This window comes from Schistocerca gregaria, chromosome 1 (assembly GCF_023897955.1).
Source record: "Schistocerca gregaria isolate iqSchGreg1 chromosome 1, iqSchGreg1.2, whole genome shotgun sequence".
NCBI classification, from domain to species: Eukaryota; Metazoa; Arthropoda; class Insecta; order Orthoptera; family Acrididae; genus Schistocerca; species Schistocerca gregaria.
Window position 1 is genome coordinate 684,077,280 of NC_064920.1, and position 21,823 is coordinate 684,099,102.

Consider the following 21,823-nt stretch of genomic DNA (forward strand, 5'->3'; position numbering starts at 1 on the left):
AACTCTATGTAACAGCAAAACACTGAAGGAATTAAGAGAAAACGATTGACGATTACAAGTATTTAGTGTGTGCAGTGTAATATACACTCCTGGAAATTGAAATAAGAACACCATGAATTCATTGTCCCAGGAAGGGGAAACTTTATTGCTACATTCCTGGGGTCAGATACATCACATGATCACACTGACAGAACCACAGTCACATAGACACAGGCAACAGAGCATGCACAATGTCGCCACTAGTACAGTGTATATCCACCTTTCGCAGCAATGCAGGCTGCTATTCTCCTATGGAGACGATCGTAGAGATGCTGGATGTAGTTCTGTGGAACGGCTTGCCATGCCATTTCCACCTGGCGCCTCAGTTGGACAAGCGTTCGTGCTGGACGTGCAGACCGCGTAAGACGACGCTTCATCCAGTCCCAAACATGCTCAATGGGGGACAGATCCGGAGATCTTGCTGGCCTGGGTAGTTGACTTACACCTTCTAGAGCACGTTGGGTGGCACGGGATACATGCGGACGTGCATTGTCCTGTTGGAACAGCAAGTTCCCTTGCCGGCCTAGGAATGGTTGAACGATGGGTTCGATGACGGTTTGGACGTACCGTGCACTATTCAGTGTCCCCTCGACGATCACCAGAGGTGTACGGCCAGTGTAGGAGATCGCTCCCCACACCATGATGCCGGGTGTTGGCCCTGTGTGCCTCGGTCGTATGCAATCCTGATTGTGGCGCTCACCTGCACGGCGCCAAACACGCATACGACCATCATTGGCACCAAGGCAGAAGCGACTCTCATCGCTGAAGACGACACGTCTCCATTCGTCCCTCCATTCACGCCTGTCGCGACACCACTGGAGGCGGGCTGCACGATGTTGGGGCGTGAGCGGAAGACAGCCCAACGGTGTGCGGGACCGTAGCCCAGCTTCATGGCGACGGTTGCGAATGGTCCTCGCTGATACCCCAGGAGCAACAGTGTCCCTAATTTGCTGGGAAGTGGCGGTGCGGTCCCCTACGGCACTGCGTAGGATCCTACGGTCTTGGCGTGCATCCGTGTGTCGCTGCGGTCCGGTCCCAGGTCGACAGGCACGTGCACCTTCCGCCGACCACTGGCGACAACATCGATGTACTGTGGAGACCTCACGCCCCACGTGTTGAGCAATTCCTCGGTACGTCCAATCGGCCTCCCGCATGCCCACTATACGCCCTCGCTCAAAGTCCGTCAACTGCACATACGGTTCACGTCCACGCTGTCGCGGCATGCTACCAGTGTTGAAGACTGCGATGGAGCTCCGTATGCCACGGCAAACTGGCTGACACTGACGGCGGCGGTGCACAAATGCTGCGCAGCTAGCACCATTCAACGGCCAACACCGCGGTTCCTGGTGTGTCCGCTGTGCCGTGCGTGTGATCATTGCTTGTACAGCCCTCTCGCAATGTCCGAAACAAGTATGGTGCGTCTGACACACCGGTGTCAATGTGTTCTTTTTTCCATTTCCAGGAGTGTATTTTTAATTGAGGTATACTCCGTTTCAGGCTCTACTTCACGTGACCAGAAGAGAAAAGACAAAATTATTAAATACTGATTAGCAACATTAACACATTAGCTGGAGCAAAGAAAACTTACTACAGTCACAGTGAAAAGGAAACCAGTGTCTACACACAATTCACAAAAAAGGAAACCAGTGTCCATACACAATTCACAATGTTTAAAAAAATCGTTTGTGCTGAGGAATGCCCTTGGTGATGAAACAGCCAGGATGTGAAATAATGAAGCATTAGCAATATGTGGGTCATAAATGTTTCGGTTTAAGAGAAAATATCACAATAAAATCTTACACTTTTGAATGCAAACCATATCTGTTGTAATTGGTGGAATAAGTATGATGAGAACAGTGCAGAACTTTTTAATTAAAGAGTTATATCAACTGTAAAATATTTTAGTTTAAAATCAATTGTCAGGTCAAGGACAGCTTTACTATTTTATATTCTCAAAACCAAAACACTGATACCTTCCTTCAGCACAACACTTGACTGTACCTCCTCATACTGTTGAGCTCCTCATACAACACCCCCCCCCCCCCCCCCCCCCGTTTCAAATTCACTGCAGAATATGAAAAGGCGGTTTAACTGACAAAATGGTGAAAATGACTGATGCAAAGTGAAATTAGGTTTACTATGCACAACATCACCATGAAAAGTAATAACCTGCTGCCATTGCTCGGCATATGCTGAAACAAAATACCAGCTCCAAGTGTACGTGATCATCTTGACATTTGCTTTAATCAGTTTGGTGAAACCATGGAAAACAGCACAGCTGGACAACGATCTTCTTCCCACTTGCTTGAACATGAGTTAGCATCAAGCACACAAAAAGTACTTTGGACTCTATTGTTACTGGTTACTTCAAATCCAGAAATCATGATCTAAAATTAAAAGTTACTCATATGGATATTTTCTTCCTACTTTCTATTATCACAGAAAACCAAATATTCTTTTCAGAATATATTCAGTTCCTACTTATCATCACTTTTTACCTTCGACATTACATAAAGCTACATGTTCATTGTGTTAAAAGAAAATTCACTCCAGGTGGACAGATAAATAGCTAGATAGATTGGGGGGGGGGGGGAGGGGGGGGGGGGTGAGGGAGGGAGGGGGAGAGAGAGGGAGAGAGAGAGAGAGAGAGAGAGAGAGAGAGAGAGAGAGAGAGAGAGAATTGCTAACCTATACTTACTTTCGCGAGAGGAAATTTTCAATAATTCTGATGGCTACATATAAAAGTACACACACTATCCTAGCTTTCAGACCTATTATCTATTTTCATGGGGGAGGTGAGATGGGTAAGTTGGGCAAAGTTAAAAAGAAAGGAGACGACAGAGGGATCTCTTTCATCCTGGGGTATCAGATTGACATGCGCTTCCTTTTCAACCTCCCCCCAAATCATCCCTCCCACCTTCTGAAGGTAGGAACTAGTAGTTCCAAAAGCTAGTTTAATGTGTGATCTTTCATGTGTGTCAATCGACAGTATTGAACGTTTTTCCTTTGACAGAAATACTGGCCAGCAATTTTAGCTCAAAAAAATACATGCCATCAACATCGCATCCAAATTTATTTACTTTACTTTGATGTTTTATTTCATGTAAGGATCTACATGACCACACGAGGTACAATCAGCCAATGTCGCTTTTGATGACTGGCTTTCCTTTGTGTTCAAATCGAAACAAAGTTGGTCCATTGTAATATGAGAGACAATTTAGGTTGAATGTATGACGATAGACCTACAGTAGTTTGCTGCAAGTCGTAAGCTTAGCAGTTAAACTTTATCAGGCAGCCATTGCTATGCGACAGGCGCTCCGTCCATATTTATACAGGTACCCTTCCTTTTTCACGTCCTTCGTCTGGTTTGAATCTATTGCTTATTTTGCTTTGATCTGATAAGTGCCGTTTTCTTTGTTATAGGTATTTACGTCTCTCTAAGCTGAAAATGCATTACTGTACTGTGTCATGCACTGTTTGCCGCATTCTGACAGTGCGGGTTTACGGCCTGTCGCCGATCGCGGCATGGCTTGCTTTTTTGCGCGCTAACGCCACATACAATTAAAAAAAAAAGGGAATCGTCTCATTAGCGAAACAATGGCAAGAGACTTCTATTTGTTGTTACTTACACTGCTGCTTTCTTTGATAATGATCAACAAGAACCAAATAATAGACTGCGTATGATAGAACATGTTCTGAATGAGTTAGACGAAAATTTTTCTCCGTTTGAAAATCTTTTCGGCCGCTTCTTTCGTACATCAAGTTCTGCACAGAAATTAGAGTCATCTTAGATTTAAAAATCTAGTCAGTTGGCGTGCTTCATTTCTGACTGTATCACTAGTCAGCATAAGAATAATATGAATATAAATGTCACGATATTCTTCCGCGTTTGCTATTGTCTCACTCTAGTTTCTTAGTTTATTGGGCAGACAGGATTTAAATGAGATAGCAGCAAACACGAAAGAATACATGGCAAAATGTTTATATTGTTATTATTCTTATGGAGAAAAGAATACTGTATGTGATTCACATTTCATCAAGTTCCTATTAGCAACCATCTCTTCAAAACTTAGAGTTGGCCATATTGACAAACATCCCAAACAGTTTTGCCAGTCGGATTTTCGTAGTACATTGAAATTCTGCTACATTCGAAGATGAACAATACGGAATTTGTATTTACTTCGTTGGATAATGTATGAAAATGCAGTGGTCAAAACTCGGGGCGGAGAAAAAAAGCTCGTCTTCCACCTTTTTTTTTAAATTTATTTACTGACGCAGAGGGCTTTGGCGCCAGTATTTATCTTTGTGCCTACAAAGCATGCCTGTGTAGCGCTACATATATTCGACGGCAGAAGTTGGTTGTGGCGGCACCTACCAACATTTTTCAGAACCTCCGTTTGCTTTGCACTCGATTCTAAGCCGCAGGCGGTTTTTAGGATTACAGAAACCGGAAAAAAAGAGCGGCTTAGATTCGAGTAAATACGGTATCTTTCATTTTACGAAGTTTACTTGGTTGCAAAAGTGTTTGTACATCAAGTGTTGCAAAAAATGTATTCGTTTTATTTTTAAGTTGGCCAAAGGACTCTGGTGTATCTGGTGAGACACACTGCATTTCCGCACCACTGGGGAACAGCAGCTGACAAGCTTGCCGCCTGCTACAAAACAGACACAAAGTGGATTTGGTTCTGTTTTGCCTTGGTCCAGGACTGCTTATTCTGTATTCGCAGCTGGCCACCATATCTGATGGAATGTTCACTATCTGCCACCTGCGACCTGTGCAATACCCTAGATAAGGTCGGCTTCTTAGACTTTTAGTTACAAAGTCATCAGGCATATATAAGCTATTTTATCTATATATGTTAACAGCCTCATAACATTACAAAATAATACCAGAAAGTATCATACCTATCCTTTTCAGATCCTTGAAGTCTGGCTCTGGTTCGACATATGGCTTAAGCTCATCGTCTTCATAACCCATATTCATCCACTTGTCTTTCATTATGTTCTGAAAGTTAATGTAGTTCAAATCATTCCAAAACTGGAGTTGTATTACTGATACAATACAATAAAAACAAGTATTATTAGTCAGTCAATAAGTGCGTGCGCTCACACACACACACACACACACACACACACTTGTACACAAAAGATAAATATGACATTAATTCCAATGCTATATAGCACAAAACTAAAAATGAGTAGGAAGTAACTCACTTCCAATGATGCCCTTTTAGCAGGATTTAGTACCAGGAATTTCTTGAGTAAATTTTCACAGTCTGTTGACATGTAGAAAGGTATCCTGTATTTTCCCCGCAGCACCCTTTCCCTAAGTTCCCTCAACGTAGAGCCATCAAATGGCAGTGATCCACTCACTAATGTATATAATATCACACCCAGAGACCACACATCAACTTCTGGTCCATCATACTTCTTTCCTGCAAAATTAGAAAATGAACTATGTTATAAGATGAACACAATTAAAATGTAGTTGCCTGCCTTCAAGGCCACATTAAGAGGAAGAGTACAACAAAGCCTTTACGCTTTAACTATCCAGAATAACACATGAAATGTATAATTTAAGAGATTTTGAGACGTTCATGCAATAGCAGAGTGTTAAATTAAGAATTTCACACTTAACAAAATATTGTAAGATCATTTACACAAAAATAAAGCACCATATTAAACAAAATTCTGCCAGTGTAGAAATGACAAGGTAGTACATTATGTAATTATCTGCTATTAATTCCATTTGACGTCATTAACTGCCTACCCACCATGGACTTCAACATGGCGGGGTAGCTTGCATGCCATGATACTCATAGCCGTACCATAAATGCAAGCACATTGGAGGGGTATCTATGGAAAGCCAAGATTAACGTACGGCTCCTGAAGGGGGGCCAGAATCCTTTTCGGTAGTTGCAGGGGTTGGTGACGATAAGTGACTGACCTGGCCTTGCAATGTTATTCAATATGTTATCGCTATGCTGGTGCTGCGAACAGCTGTAAGCAGTAAGAGACTACAGATGAAAGCAATGAGAGACTAAAGCTGTTATATGTCCAGTGCAAATGCAGCTTGAAAGTATGTTCTAAAGAAGATGGAATCCTTTTGGATAATGTAGTCTTGAGATAAAATGGACACTTTAGCCCAATTGGTTTTCCACACAGGAGCTAATCCAGATAATGAAATCAGGTAAAACAAAACTGACGTTCTAAGGGCTGGAGTGTGTACGTTAGATCCCTTAATCAGGTAGGCAGGTCAGAGAACTGGAAAGAGAAACAAATACGTTTAAGTTGGGCATTGTGGGATTTAGAGATGTGCAGAGGCAGGAGGAACAGGACTTCTGGTCCTGTGAGTATAGGGTTATCAACAAAAAATCAAAAAAGATTACTGCAGAAGTAGGTCTATAAATGCATTGTCATGAAAAAGATATGCAAATAAACTTTTAGTATGGTGGTGGCTGTTGGGTTTGTCATCAACCACCGCCCCTCCCCCTCCCCCCAACATTTCAAGAATATACAAATGAAATTATTTATATTATTAAGGGATATGAAAATTTAAATGTGATGGTGGATTGGAATTAAGGAAAAGTAGTAGGAAATCGGGGACAGGATGAGAGGAATGAAAGAAGGAACCACCCGGTCCAAACCTGCATGGAGCACAATTTCAACATTTGGTAAGAGTTATCAAAGGAGGTTGTATACATGGTAGAGAGATGGAGACACTGGTAGATTTCAGATCGATTGCTTAATTGGACAAATTAAATGAACCACTGGTTGTTCAGTGCTTCAGAAGGGAGCATTTGAGAAACAGGGAAAAGGATAACAACAGAAGACATGAGTGGCTTCGAGAGATCAAAGGCAGCTGTGGATCAAACAGGTAAACACATAATTACTAACAGAAACTCGCAGACAACATATGATATATCAAATTTTATTAGAAATGAGATTGATAGAAACTACAAAATGACATAGCAGAAATGGTTAGAGGTGAAAAGCAAAACTGTAGAAGCATGCACGAGTACGAGAAAAATAGAAGTTGATCCAGCGGATATATTAACTTGTGTTCTGAGGAATTTTAGGAACACAAAAGGCAATACTGATCGCACGACATGTCTTGGAAGATAGACTCAAGGACAGCAATAACACATTCATAGCATTTGTAGATTTAGAGACAATACTGGTTGGTATATACTGTCTGAAATTCTGAAGACAGCAGGGATATATAGTAGAAGGTTGTCTACAACTTTTACACATACCGCTACAGCTACGAGAGTTGAAGGACATGACAAGGAGCGAGGCAGGATTGTAACCTATCCTCTATATTACTTAATGTGTGTAGTGAGCAAGAAGTAAAGGGGAAAAATGTAAATGGAATTTAAGTTCAGGGAAAAGAAACAAAACCAAGGTTTACTGATCACAAGTAGAGTGGAGATCATGTCAATGGGATGGACAGTGGCTAGAAAAGAGATTACAAAATGAACATCTACAAACAAAAACAAGGGCAACAGTGAGTCATCAAATTAAATCACGCCATGAAGAGGGAATTAGATTAGCAAATGACACATTAAAAGTAGTACATTACTTCCATTATTTAGGCAGCAAAATAACCAACAATGTCCGAAGTAGATAGATATTAAAATGCGGACCAGAAAAAGCAAGAAAATCTTTTTTGAAAAACGGAAATATTTCAATAAGTAATAAAAATTTAAGTATAAAATGTGTTTTACATTTGCCTGCAGTACAGAAGTGAAACATGGATGATAAACACGCCAAACAATAAGAGAACTGGAATATTCGAAATATGTTGCTGCAGAAGAATATTGAAGATTAGACAGGTAGACTGGACAACTCATGAAGAGATACTCAACTGAACTACGGCAAAAGAGATTCACAGCACAACATGACCAAAAGAAGGAGGCTGTTTGATTGGATATGTCCTAAAGATATCCAATCAATGGGATCGGTTTGCTTAAAGGAGATTGTGTTTAGTTAGTCTCTCTCTCTCTCTCTCTCTCTCCTCTCTCTCTCTCTCTCTCTCTCTGTGTGTGTGTGTGTGTGTGTGTGTGTGTGTGTGTGTGTGTGTGTGTGTGTGTGAAATTTACAGTATCTTGAGCTGAAAATAATAAATGAAGGCCACTGTACAACACTAAACCTGTATGATTTCTGTGGAGAGGCAGCACTAATTAGCATGAAAGAGGCTTTCAAAAACCCACTGTGTGTAACAAAACTAAAATATAAATAAATGTCAACAGACTTCCAGCCTGATGCAAGCCTTTTGGTCAGAAGACAGTTTGATTGCTTGCATGTTATGGATTATGAAAATTGTTCGCCAGTTAGAGAAACTACAATGTGTGTAAATATGATGGCCAATATTTAGTACTACACCATTTAATTGATGGTTATCTGCAGAGTTTTGCAATTACTACAAAAATGTTATATGAGCCATCTTTATATCATTTTAAAACTCACCCTGGAAAAGTTCTGGTGCAGCATATGGTGGGCTGCCACAGAAAGTGTCCAATTTGTTCCCAGGTGTGAATTCATTACTGAATCCAAAATCAGCTATTTTAATGTTCATTTCGCTATCCAGCAACAAATTCTCAGCCTGGAGATAGACAAAAAGATAATATATGTTCAGATATAAATATAACACAATTGCTCTTCAGAAATAAACAGAGGTTGACATTACTAGCATTTTATTACTTAATAATATTCACTAAATATATTTTTTTATTAAGAACAGTTGACTTACAGTGGATGTAGATTAGAAGTATGAATACTAGTTTAGTTATCACCTAAAATGAGACAAAGGAATACATAAATGCAGTTTCCTTCATCATATGCAAATAAAAGGCACCTTCTCCAAGATATACAAAACTAAAAACTAAGGTCCTGTGTGGAAACAGTTAACATTAGTGCAGTAGGCAAATGAATTAATGAAGCTTCAATTACATATTAACACTGTCACTAATGAATTACAAACATATGTGGTGACTTCATTACTGTATCCAAAATCAGCTATTTTAATGTTCATTTCGCTATCCAGCAACAAATTCTCAGTACAATGTCAAACCAATTAATAAGCACCATTTAAGCACCTTACAATTTACATCACAGAATGCAACAGCAATATTTACCTGAAAACTTAACAAAGGCAAATTAAGTGAACAAAACAGTCACTTGGGTACAACAATGAAGATTAAGCTATGATGGGTCAAGTGGACTATAGTCTTTTTCGGACAATGCACACAGAAGAGGAACTCTTTCGCAATGCTGCATTTCTATGTTCTGACAATGCTTAACAGTATCAGTACCAGTTCCCAGAGTGACACATAAGTTACAAACTAACAACTGGTCAAGAGTTATAACAAAAAACATTTGATTATAATGGCACATTTTTGATAGAGAAATACCGCCTCTAGCACAGGAACAGACAGAAGTGGGGGTGTAGGATACAAGGAAATCCAAATTAGGACTGCAAAGGCAAGAGAAGAGAAATCAAGGTCTTATGGGCATATAGACAATTTAACCCCACACTCCATTTGCGAGTGGCCCATGAAAGGGAATGGGTAGTGGTGGTAGAAAGTATCTTTTGTCACACACAGTACGGTGGATTGCAAAGTAAGTACGTTAATGTAGAACGGCGTGTGAATGATGACTGACAGAAGAAAAGCTGAAAGTTAAGTAAATTTTTGTTTTTCCATTGTTGCTGTAAGCAAGCAAAAGAATTGCAAAAGCAGAAATTGTATACTGTGAAATACAGGGGCTGCACATAATCTATATAGCATAATGAACAAAGGAAGGAAGAACTGGGTTTCACATCATTTTGATCACAAGCACGGACTGGGGGTGTTTTGGATAAAAATTCAGCTGCATCCTTTCCCAAGGAACCACAAGCAATTTAGGAAAATCACAGATAACATAAATCTGATGACCACACATCACCACAATAGTACATGGTCATCCAGCATGTTGGCTGAATCTTGACAATTATATGCCAAGAGCAAATTCAATGTTAAAAATATGATTCAAGCCAATGTTCTTACCCGCAAGCAGACACACTTTAAACTACAAATATTTCGGTCTTTTATAAAGCACTAGCTTTTTGATTATATGGTACAATGTTGTTATAAACATAATGGATGGCCTGCCTTCCATCTTAGGTATCATGTCACTTCATTTTAGTCCAATTCCAGAGTTGTGTACAACAACAATTGATCCATACATTTTTCATCCTTCATATAGTATGTCAGGAAATATAAGACTAAAATATTATTGTTTGGACTAAAGTTACTTGCCCAAAACCCTTTTCAACATCTTTCACTGTATGTTCTACAGTCGAGAGAGAGAGAGAGAGAGAGAGAGAGAGAGAGAGAGAGAGAGAGAGACGGGATGGGGGGGGGGGGGGGGCAGAGGGAGGAGAAGGGAGAGATTAATAAGAAAGGATATCATGCAACAAAATCAACAAAAATTACGAACACATCTACTTATAAAAGTGCTTGCCAAGTGGTACAGACACACACACACACACACACACACAATTACATGTCTACAAGATGGAAATTAGCACTGTTATTGATTTGGGCAGATTGTTCACACATTCAGAAAATTGGGGTATCACAGTGTACAAATCGTTGCACACAAATGATCTGCAGTCTGCTCCCTCTCAAACTCTCAATATCAACATGGACGTCCTAGTAGCAGAACCCAATTCTAACATTAACAGCTTGTTTGCAGTTAATCTCTCATTGCTGTTGTTGTTGTGGTCTTTAGTCCGAGCTGGTTTGATGCAACTCCTCAGGCTTCTCCATCCTGTGCAAGCCTCTTCATCTCTGGAATATCTACTGCAACCTACATCCTTCTGGATCTGCTTACTGTATTCATCTCCTGGTTTCCCCTCAATGATTCAATGATTTTTATTCTGCCCCCCCCCCCCCAATTACTAAACTGCTGATCCCTTGATATATCAGAATGTGTCCTACAAACTGATCCCTTCTTTCAGTTAAATTGTGCCGCGAACTTCTTGTCTCCCCGATTCCATTCGGTATCTCTTCATTAGTTCTGTGATCAAACCATTTTCTCTTCAACATTCTTCTATAGCATCACATTTCAAAAGCTTCTATTCTCTTCTTGTCTAATCTGTTTATCGTGCATAATTCACTTCCTTACATGGCTACACTCCAGACAAATACCTCCAGAAAAGACTTTCTAACACTTCAATCTATATTTGAATTAACAAATTTCATTTATTCAGAAATGCTTTTCTTGCTATTGCTGGTCTATATTTCATATCCCCTCTACTTCGGCCATTATCCGTTATTTTGCTACCCAAATAACAAAAAGAGTCTCATTTCTTAAACTAATTTCCTTAGGATCACCTGATTTAATTCAACTACTCTCACTTATCTTGTTTTGCTTTTGTTGATGTTCATCTTATATCCTCCTTTGAAGACACTGTCCATTCAGGAATAGACTACAACCCTGTCTCACTCCCTTCTTAACCACTCCCTCCCCTTTCATGCCCCTCAACTCTTATAACTGCGTCTGTTTTCTGTACAAGTTCAAAAGGTACTTTCCCTCCCTGTATTTTACTTCCGTTACCTTCAGCATTTTAAAGAGAGTATTCCAATCAACAATTTCAAATGCTATAAACATAGGTTTGTCTTTTGTTAACCTATTTCCTAAGTCAAATCTTAGGGTCAGTATTGCCTTTCATGTTCCTACATTTCTCTGGAATCCAAAATAATCTTCCCTGGGGTCACCTTCCACCAGTTTTTTCATTCTGCTGCAAAAAAATTCATGTTAGTACTGAGCAACCATGACTTACAGTAGAAGATAAATGGGAAGCTTTAAGAGGTAAAATATTGAAGGCAGAGAGTATTATACAGACAAAAAGACAAGGCCTAGGATAAATCTTTGGGTATTAAGAGATTTTGAATTTAACTGATGGAAGAATAAAATTTAAAAATGCAGCAAATGAAACAAGTGGAAGGGAAGACAAATGTTTAAAAAATGAGATTGAGGGAACTGCAAAATGGCTAAGCAGGAATGGATAGAGGACAAATGTATGGATTTAGAGGGATATTTCACTAGGGGAAAAAAAAAATAGACAATGTCTACGGGAAAATTGAAGAGGCTTTCGGGGGAAAAAGAGAAGCAGCTGCATGGGTATCAAGAGCTCAAATGGAAAACCAGTCCTAAGCAAAGAAGGGTAAGCTGAAAGGTTGAAGGAGTATATAGACTGTCCATACAAGGGAGATGAACTATTACCTAATATCACAGAAAAGGAAGTTACGTAGGTGAAGATGAGATGCGAGATAGATTCTCCAAGAAGACTTTGGCGGAGCTCCGAAAGATGAAAGTTGGGAACAGATGATATTACGGCAGAACTATTGATAGCCTTGGGAGAGCCAGCCATCTGGTGGGCAAGATATATTAGACAGGCAAAATACCCTTGAACTTCAAGAATAATGTAGTAATTCCAATTCCAAAGAAATCAGTTGCAGTTAATTTATGATCATTCCAACTAGAACTTCCCTACCATGCTTACCTTCAAATCCCTGTGGATGATTTTCTTCTGATGACAATACTGCACAGCAGAAACAATCTGGAATTACAAAAACAAAAAACAAATTGTCTTTCTTTTCATTTAATGGCATTACTTTATGTATAAGCATGTGAGGATTACTTATTTAGTACACATAGAATCTTATTCACAAAAGTAATATACATATATTTTAACCTCAGGCATATTAGACTTAAGTTAATATTTATGTTGTGTTGGTATCCCTGTGCAGTAAGACTATTCTGTGTTATTTTATGAGCAATGCACATTTTTAACATGTGCCATATATTAAGGACTAACAGTCAAAATTTTGTCTAGCTTCATTTAACAAGCTGTTACATACTACCTCTAAACATTTTTCTGCAGTGCTGAGTCTTTTTTCTGGAGTGCTGAGTCTCGCAAGTTTAATTTTTAGCTTTACAGTTTTTCTCATTATAATTCAAATATATTCATCAAAACTTTACCTTGCATCATGGTGTAAGTATTTTGTTACTTATCTCTTTTGACATTTATGTTGTTTATTTTGACTGAAAGGGTTTTAGAGAGGGTACTTTACAGCATTATGTACATTGTCTCATTCATTGTGATTCGCGAAGTGCCATATTCTCTTCTGTATTCTTTGCTTTTCACTCTCAGTCTTCTGTTGCTACGGCAACAGCCAGATCATTTGAATATGCTATGATTGTGACAGCATGTTCATCCTAGCCATTAGACGTAATAGGGATTCAGTCACAATATCCAAGAAGGTGGAACCTTAATTTTAATTTGCAAACCCCTCTGTTTAGGTTCCTTAATTAGTTTGATACTACCCACATGGCATTCTGCTAATCTACTCCTACAATAAGTTTTAAAAAAATGAGGTTTAAGAAACCACATTTCTTGGATAAGTTTAAATAGAGCCAAACCATCCAGAGATTATCACAGCTGCCTAAATTAGTACTGCTATTACAGTCTACAAGTATTTTGCTCAATGCTGGAATTTACAGTATTTCATTGATAATGTCATCTGTGATTCTTTTCCTACCTAAGGTCAAACAGATGTGGGTAGAGGTTATAATATTTCCAATGGATCTACAAGACGTTACACAGCAATATTCTGTAGACTTACGCATAACTATTTAATAGGTGAATTGAGCTGTAAGTTTGTGTGTAGGCTCGGGCTTTATTAAAGGACTTCTTCATTACACAAATAACAGTGTGCTTGATATTGCAAGCAGCCAAATTCTTGCCAAGGCCGCTCAACAGCAGGCTATATGGAGAGCTGAATTGCTTAATAGGAGATGAACAATTTGGTTTCAGGTGAGGAATAGGAACTAGAGATGCCACTGGGCTACTGAGAGTGATAGGGGAGAGGTACATGGAGAAGAAAAGGAAGGTGTATGTTGTGTTCATTGATCTTGAGAACGCTTTTGACTGCGTCAGATGGGACAAGCCGGTGGAAATCCTAAGGAAACATGGAGTTGACTGGAGGGATAGACGGCTAATTAGAAATTTATATTTGAACCAGAAAGCAAGAGCAAGAATAGGAGGTGTGATGAGTGAAGAAATTTAACTGGGAAGAGGCATAACACAAGGTGGTTGTTTATCACCAACAATGTTCAATATCTATCTGGAGGAAATTATTAATGAAAGTTTTGATGGAAGAAGAGGAGTCTGTATAGGGTGTTGGAAACTGGAGTGTATAAGATTTGCAGACGGCATGGTTGTGATGGCAGAGTGTGCAAGAGAGATGGAACAAATGTTAGATGATCCAAACACAAAATTAGAAGAATATGGAATGAAGATCAACAAGAAGAAAATAAAAAGCTAGGTAACTTGAGGAAAAGGGGAGAAAATGCTGTATGAAAATAGGGGGAGATGAAGTACAGCAAGTGAATAACTTCAATTACTTGGGAAGTGTAATAATGGATGATAGGTATTGCTCAACAGAAATTAGGAAAAGAATTGCAATGGCAAAAGAAGGATTCAAGAAGGAACAGAAATTACTTTGTGGACCACTAAACAAAGATCTGAGGAAAAGATTTGCCAAATGTTACCTATGGAGCATTGCACTATATGGTGCAGAAACCGGGACATTGTGGAAGGAAGATGAAAGAAGATTGGAGGCACTCGAGATGTGGATATGGAGAAGAATGGAAAAAGTGAAATGGGAAGACTGAGTATAGAGTGAAGTAGTTTTAAGAGGAGTTGGAGAAGAAAGAAACGTGCTCAAAGTCATCAGAAAAAGAAAACGGAACTGGACTGGACATTGCTTGAGGAAGGACTGATTATTGAAGGAAGGAATAGAAGGAATGGTGGAGAGAGAAAAGGGGGAAGAGGAAAAAGAAGATATCAAATTCTGGACAATATTGAAGGAGACAAATATTCAGAAATGAAAAGACTGGCTAATGACTAACAAAAGCGGAAGAGGCTTAACCCACGGCACGACCTGCCATAAGGCAGAATACCATACTAATACTCTTCATCACAACAGTACTTTCCACTTTCCAGGCTGGTTACACCTTTCCCATCCATGAGAATTCATACCATATTTCTATTAATCTACATCTACATTTATACTCTGCAAGCCACCCAACAGTGTGTTGCGGAGGGCACTTAACGGGCCACTGTCATCACCTCCCTTTCCTGTTCCAGCCGTGTATGGTTCGTGTGTGCTAGAATCTCTCCCAATTTTACATACGTGTTCTCCTTGGGACGTATAAGTAGGGGGAAGCAATATATTCGATACCTCATCCAAAAATGCACCCTCTCAAAACCTGGACAGCAAGCTACACTGCGATGCAGGGCACCTCTCTTGAAGACTCTGCCACTTGAGTTTGCTAAACATCTCCATAACACTATCATGCTTACCAAATAACCCTGCGATGAAACACGCTGCTCTTCTTTGGACCTTCTCTATCTCCTCTGTCAACCCGACCTGTTACGGATTCCACACTGATGAGCAATACTGAAGTATAGGTCGAACGAATGTTTTGTAAGCCATCTCCTTTGTTGATGGACTATATTTTCCAAGGACTCTCCCAATGAATCTCAACCTGGAACCTACCTTACCACCAATTAATTTTATATGATCATTCCATTTCAAATCGTTCTGTACGCACACTCCCAGATATTTTACAGAAGTAACTGCTACCAGTGTTTGTTCCGCTATCATATAATCATACAATAAAGGATCCTTCAATCTATGTATTCGCAATACATTACATTTGTCTATGTCAAGGGTCAGTTGCCACTCCCTGCAATAAGTGCCTATCCGCTGCAGATCTTCCGTCATTTCGCTGCAATTTTCTAATGCTGCAACTTCTCTGTATACTACTGCATCATCCTCGAAAAGCCACATGGAACTTTTGACACTATCTACTAGGTCATTTATATATATTGTGAAAAGCAATCGTCCCATAACACTCCACTGTGGCACACCAGAGGTTACTTCAATGTCTGTAGACATCGCTCCATTGAGAACAACATGCTGTGTTCTGTTGGCTAAAAACTCACAGCTGGTCTGATATTCCATAGGCTCTTACTTTCTTTATCAGGTGACAGTGCGGAACTGTATCGAAAGCTTTCCGGATGTCAAGGAAAATGGCATCTACCTGGGAGCCTGTATCTAATATTTTCTGGGTCTCATGAACAAATAAAGCGAGTTGGGTCTCACACGACCACTGCTTCCAGAATCCATGTTGATTCCTACAGCGCAGATTCTGGGTTTCCAGAAATGACATGATACGCGAGCAAAAAACATGTTCTAAAATTCTATAACAGACCGATGTCAGGGATATAGGCCTATAGTTCTGTGCATCTGCTCGATGACCGTTCTTGAAAACTGGAACTACCTGTGCTCTTTTCCAATTGTGTGGAACTTTCTGTTCCTCTAGAGACTTGTGGTACACGACTGTTAGAAGGGGGCAAGTTCTTTCGCGTACTCTGTGTAGAATCGAATTGGTATTCCGTCAGGTCCAGTGGACTTTCCTCTGTTGAGTGATTTCAGTTGCTTTTCTATTCCTTGGACACTTATTTCGATGTCAGCCATTTTTTCGTTTGTTTAGAGAAGGAACTGCAGTGCGGTCTTCCTCTGTGAAACAGCTTTGGGATGATAATGGCATTGAAACAGAGGATGACACGCATAAAGCTGAAATACTAAACACCTTTTTCCAGAGTGTCTGGATATGCTGTTTCAATCCACTTAATGATTTTCTGTCAAGTCGGTACATAGAATTTTACTTTTGAATTCACTGAACGCTTGAAGCATAGCCCTCCTTACACTGACTTTGGCATCATTTAGCTTCTGTTTGTCTGAGAGGTTTTGGCTGCATTTATATTTGCAGTTAAGCTATTTTTGCTTTCACAGTAGTTTCCTAACTTAGTTTTTGAAGTACGGTGGGTTTTTCCAATCCCTCAGTTTTACTCGGTACGTACCTGTCTAAAACGCATTTTACGATTGCCTTGAACTTTTTGCATGAACACTCAACACTGTCAGTGTCGGAACAGAAATTTTCATTTTGATCTGTCAGGTAGTCTGAAATCTGCCTCCTATTACTCTTACTAAACAGATAAACCTTCCTCCCTTTTTTTATATTCCTATTTACTTCCATATTCAGGTGATCTGTGGTAGTACTCCATTCAATACATCTTCGCAAGTACCATTTCCACTGAAGTTTTTCTTTTCTTCCTCTCATGCATATGGACAGGTGAAATACCTACTGTGCAATCTGTACCTAGTAATCTGTTATGATCAACTTCTTAAATTTGTTATAATCCAGTAGTTTATGCTGCACAAAACCTGTCTTGAGACTCCATCATCTTAACATCACACCCTATGTGCATGTTGCTTCTTAAGTCAACTGTAACCAGATTTTGTTCTGTGTAGTTGGCTGTTGTTTATTTTCGTCTTCTGTAATTAACCTTTACTTTATGCTGCCACTGCGTCTGGCTACTGGTAACTGTTCAGACAATTGGTACAGAGCTTGAGTTGCCCACAATGGGCTGTTAGCCTATTTACTCCAATCTAAGCTGCACTTGTTTTCCGGTTTTTGCAATCCCCAAAACCGCCTGCAGCTTAGAATCGAGTGCTAAAGTAAGCAGAAGTTCTGAAAAATGTTGGTAGGTGCTGCCACAACTAACCTCTGCCATTGAATATATGTAGCGCTACACAGGCATGTTCTGCAGGCACAAAGATAAATACTGATGCCAAAACCTCTCTGTCAGTAAATAAATTAAAAAAAAGTTGGAAGATGAGATTTTTTCTCTTCCCTGAGTTTCGACCACTGCATTTTCATACATTATCCAACGAAGTAAATACAAATTCCGTATTGTTCATCTTCGAATATAACAGCATTTCAATGTACTACGAAAATCCGAGTGGCAAGACTCTTTGGGATGTTTGTCAATATGGCGAACTCTACATTCTGAATTTTTTCCTACCTGTGAGAAGGGATGGTAGCTAATAGGAACTATTATGAATTGTGAATCACATGCAATATTCTCTTCACTATAAGAACAATACGAATATAAACATTTTGCTATGTATTCTTTCGTGTTTGCTGCTATCTCATTTAAATCCTGTCTGCCTAATAAACGATGAAACAAGAGTGAGACAACAGCAAATGCGGAAGAATATACATATGTCATGTTTATATTATTATTATTATTATTATTATTATTATTATTATTATTATTATTATTATTATGCCTAATAGTGATACAGTCAAAAATGAAGCACGGCAACTGACAAGATTTTTAAATCTAAGATAACTCTAATTTTTGTGCAGAATGTAATGTACTAGAGAGGCGTCTGCAAAGATTTTCAAACGGAGAAAAATTTTCACTAAACTCTCGTTCAGAACATCATCTATCATATGCAGCCTATTATTTGGTTGTTGTTGATCATTATCAAAGAAAGCAGCAAAGAAAACAAATAGCAGTCTCTTGCCATTGTTTCGCTAATGAGACTATTCCTCTCTCTCTCTCTCTCTCTCAATTGTACGCGGCAACTGATCGTAAACACTCATCAGAATGCGACAAACAATGCATGACAGTACAGTAATGCATTTTCAGCTTCGATGTAAACACCTATAACCAAGAGAATGGCACTTATCAGATCAAAGAAAAATAAGTAATCAATTCAAACCAGACGAAGCATGTGAAAAAGAAAGAGTACCCTTATAAATAGGGACGGAGCGTCTGACACATAGCAATGGCTACCTGGTGAAGCTTAACTGCCAAGCTGACGACTCGAACCAAACTACTGTAGCTGTATCGTCATTCATTAGACCTAAATTGTGTCTCACATTAAAATGGACCAACTTTGTTTCAATTTGGCGGTGCGGTCTAAAAAGTTTCTCTCTCCTTCAATTTCAAGTTTCAAATTTCAGATGCGGCTTAGATTCAGGAATTTTTCCCCCCCTTGATTTCGAGTCTCATTTTTCAGGTGTGGCTTAGATTCGAGTGCGGCTTTGATTCAAATAAATACGGTACATGTATGCCATGTAGGTATCCAGTTTTTCTGTAACTGTGGGAATTTCTGCACTTACTACAGTTTCTCGTAATGAATTTCGTTCTAAAATATTCATGAAAGGCATCTATCCATGCTTCCACTCATTGTAAAATCTTTCAAGGTTTAGGGTTTCAGATCTTCTGGTACATAAGGTTTTTAGTAGATCACGTGGTTCCCTGGGGTTTATTGGGACATTATTGTTCTGAGAATCATTCTGTCAGTGTGTTGTTTTGTAGGATAGCATACTATATCTGGATGGCTTAGCCTGATTAGGCTCTGGGCAGTTTGAAATACATCATTTTGTTCCAATTCACATAAGGGAATATGGGTTTCTATATTACTGTGATTAACAGCATGCTATTGTGACAGTGATGTTGACACCTTTGTCAATTCTTTTCCTATTAGTGATTGCTTTGTTGTATGTAAATTATCCATCACTGTTGACATGCTGGTGGAGTTTGTTGAGTCAGGTGCAACATCAGGTAACACATTATCCTGTTCTAAAAAGTCCCAATTGAAGATCGCTGGTTTAAAATTTGCCGTGTTTTTTGAAAATGTCTTTCACACAAATAGGTACTACCAAATACAGAGATCAAACTTGGGGCATCTGATCTTAACTCGCCATATTCATCAACTTGTAGACATTTAAAGAACATATTCTCACATTGCAGATTAATTACGTCCATCTGAACGTCAGGTGGAAGTTTCTCAATGATACAGTCAAATATATTTTAAAATATAGAAATGTCTTCTGCATTTTCATCAAGACCTGAGGGCATATCTGGAACTGTTGTTTGAGCTTGGAAAGTACATCTTTTGCAGACTGTATTAGGAAATGGAGATTTCATTTCTTTTTGGAATTTTTGATAGCAAGGGGAATGTGTCCATACCACACACATTTTTACAGTTGTGACAGCATAAACTGTTCCCTCTACAAGTTATACTTTGTTAATGTTTTCTCAACTACTTTGAAAATATTTTCATCTGTAGTTATTCCACAAAGACTACTCTAAGAAGGTAATTATTCAGTCACTTTGAAATCAGCACTGACTCCTCAAATAAATAGCAGCAACTGCACAGCATCTATGAGCCTTGTTAAATAATTGGTTACCAATGTTGCTGCCAATATTCTCAACTCTTGAAGCAACTGTTCTCAAGGAAAGATTGATAGAATTAAACAAATCTATTTTCTCAGGACACATTTCTTCAGGTGCTACAATCAGACATGATTTAAGTAACTTACTATCAGTAAATAGTTTCCAGTCCTTGGCTAACAATGAGAAATTTGTAAACTTATTTTAGTTGCAGCCTCAGTTTCATTTTTCAATCTTCTCAGTGAATTGGAAAGGAAACACTGTGGCAAATGCTTGGTCTGATAATGCCAGAGCACATAACACACTTTTTGTACAGCTATAGTGTCACTACACAATAGGAACAATCCTTTCCCATCTAATTCAGTGAAAAAATAATTTTAAGCCCACTCTACCTTAAAATAATGATGTTCAAAGTCAGCTTTTCTCTCCTTTTGTAGTTCTGATAGCAACACGATGGAAACACAGTTGTTTTAGAAATGAGAACAAAATATTGAAGAACAGTGATACATGTGGCACTGGTAACAGTATCAACTTAAAACTGCATGCCATCACAGTGGCAGTGTGGATGCCCGGCTTCCACAGTACGCTTCCTGTACACAAAAGTACCATACACTTTTTTTTTTTGCCCCATTTTCCAAGTCAACCATCAGAGTGTGTTGCCAGTCAACAGCAATACATAGCCAAAACTGAAGGATTATTCCAATTCAGCTGACATCTTACTATCACATAATTTGCATGTTTCATTCAGTAGTATTATCCTACTTTAAATTTTTTAAGAATTTAGAAATGTAAAAATTTTTAGGTTGCGGGCAGTGGGCCAGATTTGGCACCCAGGTCTAGTTTGCTGATGCCTGCTCTAGATCTACATCAACATCACAGTCCACAAGCCACCTAATGGTATGTGGCTGATGATAGTACCACTAATGGAACACCCAACTGAGTGGTATTTGTGAACTTACGAACACGGAACAGTTATTACATCTTTGAGACCAGTATAAGTACTCTAATCAGCTAATACATATACTGTAAATGTTATGTTAGTCCTATTACTAAAGACAGAGATGCAAAAAAAGCATCATAATTAATGACTTTACGAGATTAAATGATATAGCCAAACACACAAATTCAAGAGAACTTATACAACAAAAACCATAATAATAATAATAATAATAATAATAATAATAATAAAACCAATTAAAACAGGAGCTAAAATGCCAGTACAGAAAACTCCAATAAACGAAAATTAAAGAAAACTCAATAAGAGAAACATACCTATGCATGCTTAATTTTTTTTTTATATCTAATAAAAGTACACTTTACCTGTCTAAATTTGGCTCTTGCTTCTTTTTCTTTCATCCTACCATGCAGGACCAAGTAGTCAAAAACTTCCCCTCCACTTGCATATTCCATCACTAAGTACAGAGTCTTTTCGGTTTCAATCACTTGAAACAATTTTACTGTAAATGAATAAAAATTCATAAAAATCCATTACACAACAAATTTCTTTAAATAAACTGGAGTGCAATAATTTAAGAGAGTAAATTTACAAATTCCGTGCTGGAGAAAAAAAACATTCCAACAGCAAAAGAATTCTTTTACACACAGACACCAGCCACAATAGGACACACTATA

At 38.8% G+C, this 21,823-nt stretch overlaps 1 protein-coding gene across 45 annotated transcripts in view; it reads right to left on the reverse strand.

Annotated features, from left to right (window-relative positions):
- LOC126363857 (serine/threonine-protein kinase MARK2-like) overlaps positions 1-21,823 on the reverse strand; it is a 284,053-nt gene that overhangs the window by 101,498 nt on the left and 160,732 nt on the right. For all 45 annotated transcript variants that reach the window (XM_050008038.1, XM_050008036.1, XM_050008028.1 and 42 more), the window contains 5 exons: positions 21,512-21,648; positions 12,590-12,646; positions 8,509-8,644; positions 5,254-5,474; positions 4,945-5,044 (listed from right to left, as the gene is read on the reverse strand). In XM_050008038.1, the coding sequence (XP_049863995.1) occupies positions 4,945-5,044; positions 5,254-5,474; positions 8,509-8,644; positions 12,590-12,646; positions 21,512-21,648 (651 nt within the window). The remainder of the gene's footprint in view (positions 1-4,944; positions 5,045-5,253; positions 5,475-8,508; positions 8,645-12,589; positions 12,647-21,511; positions 21,649-21,823) is intronic.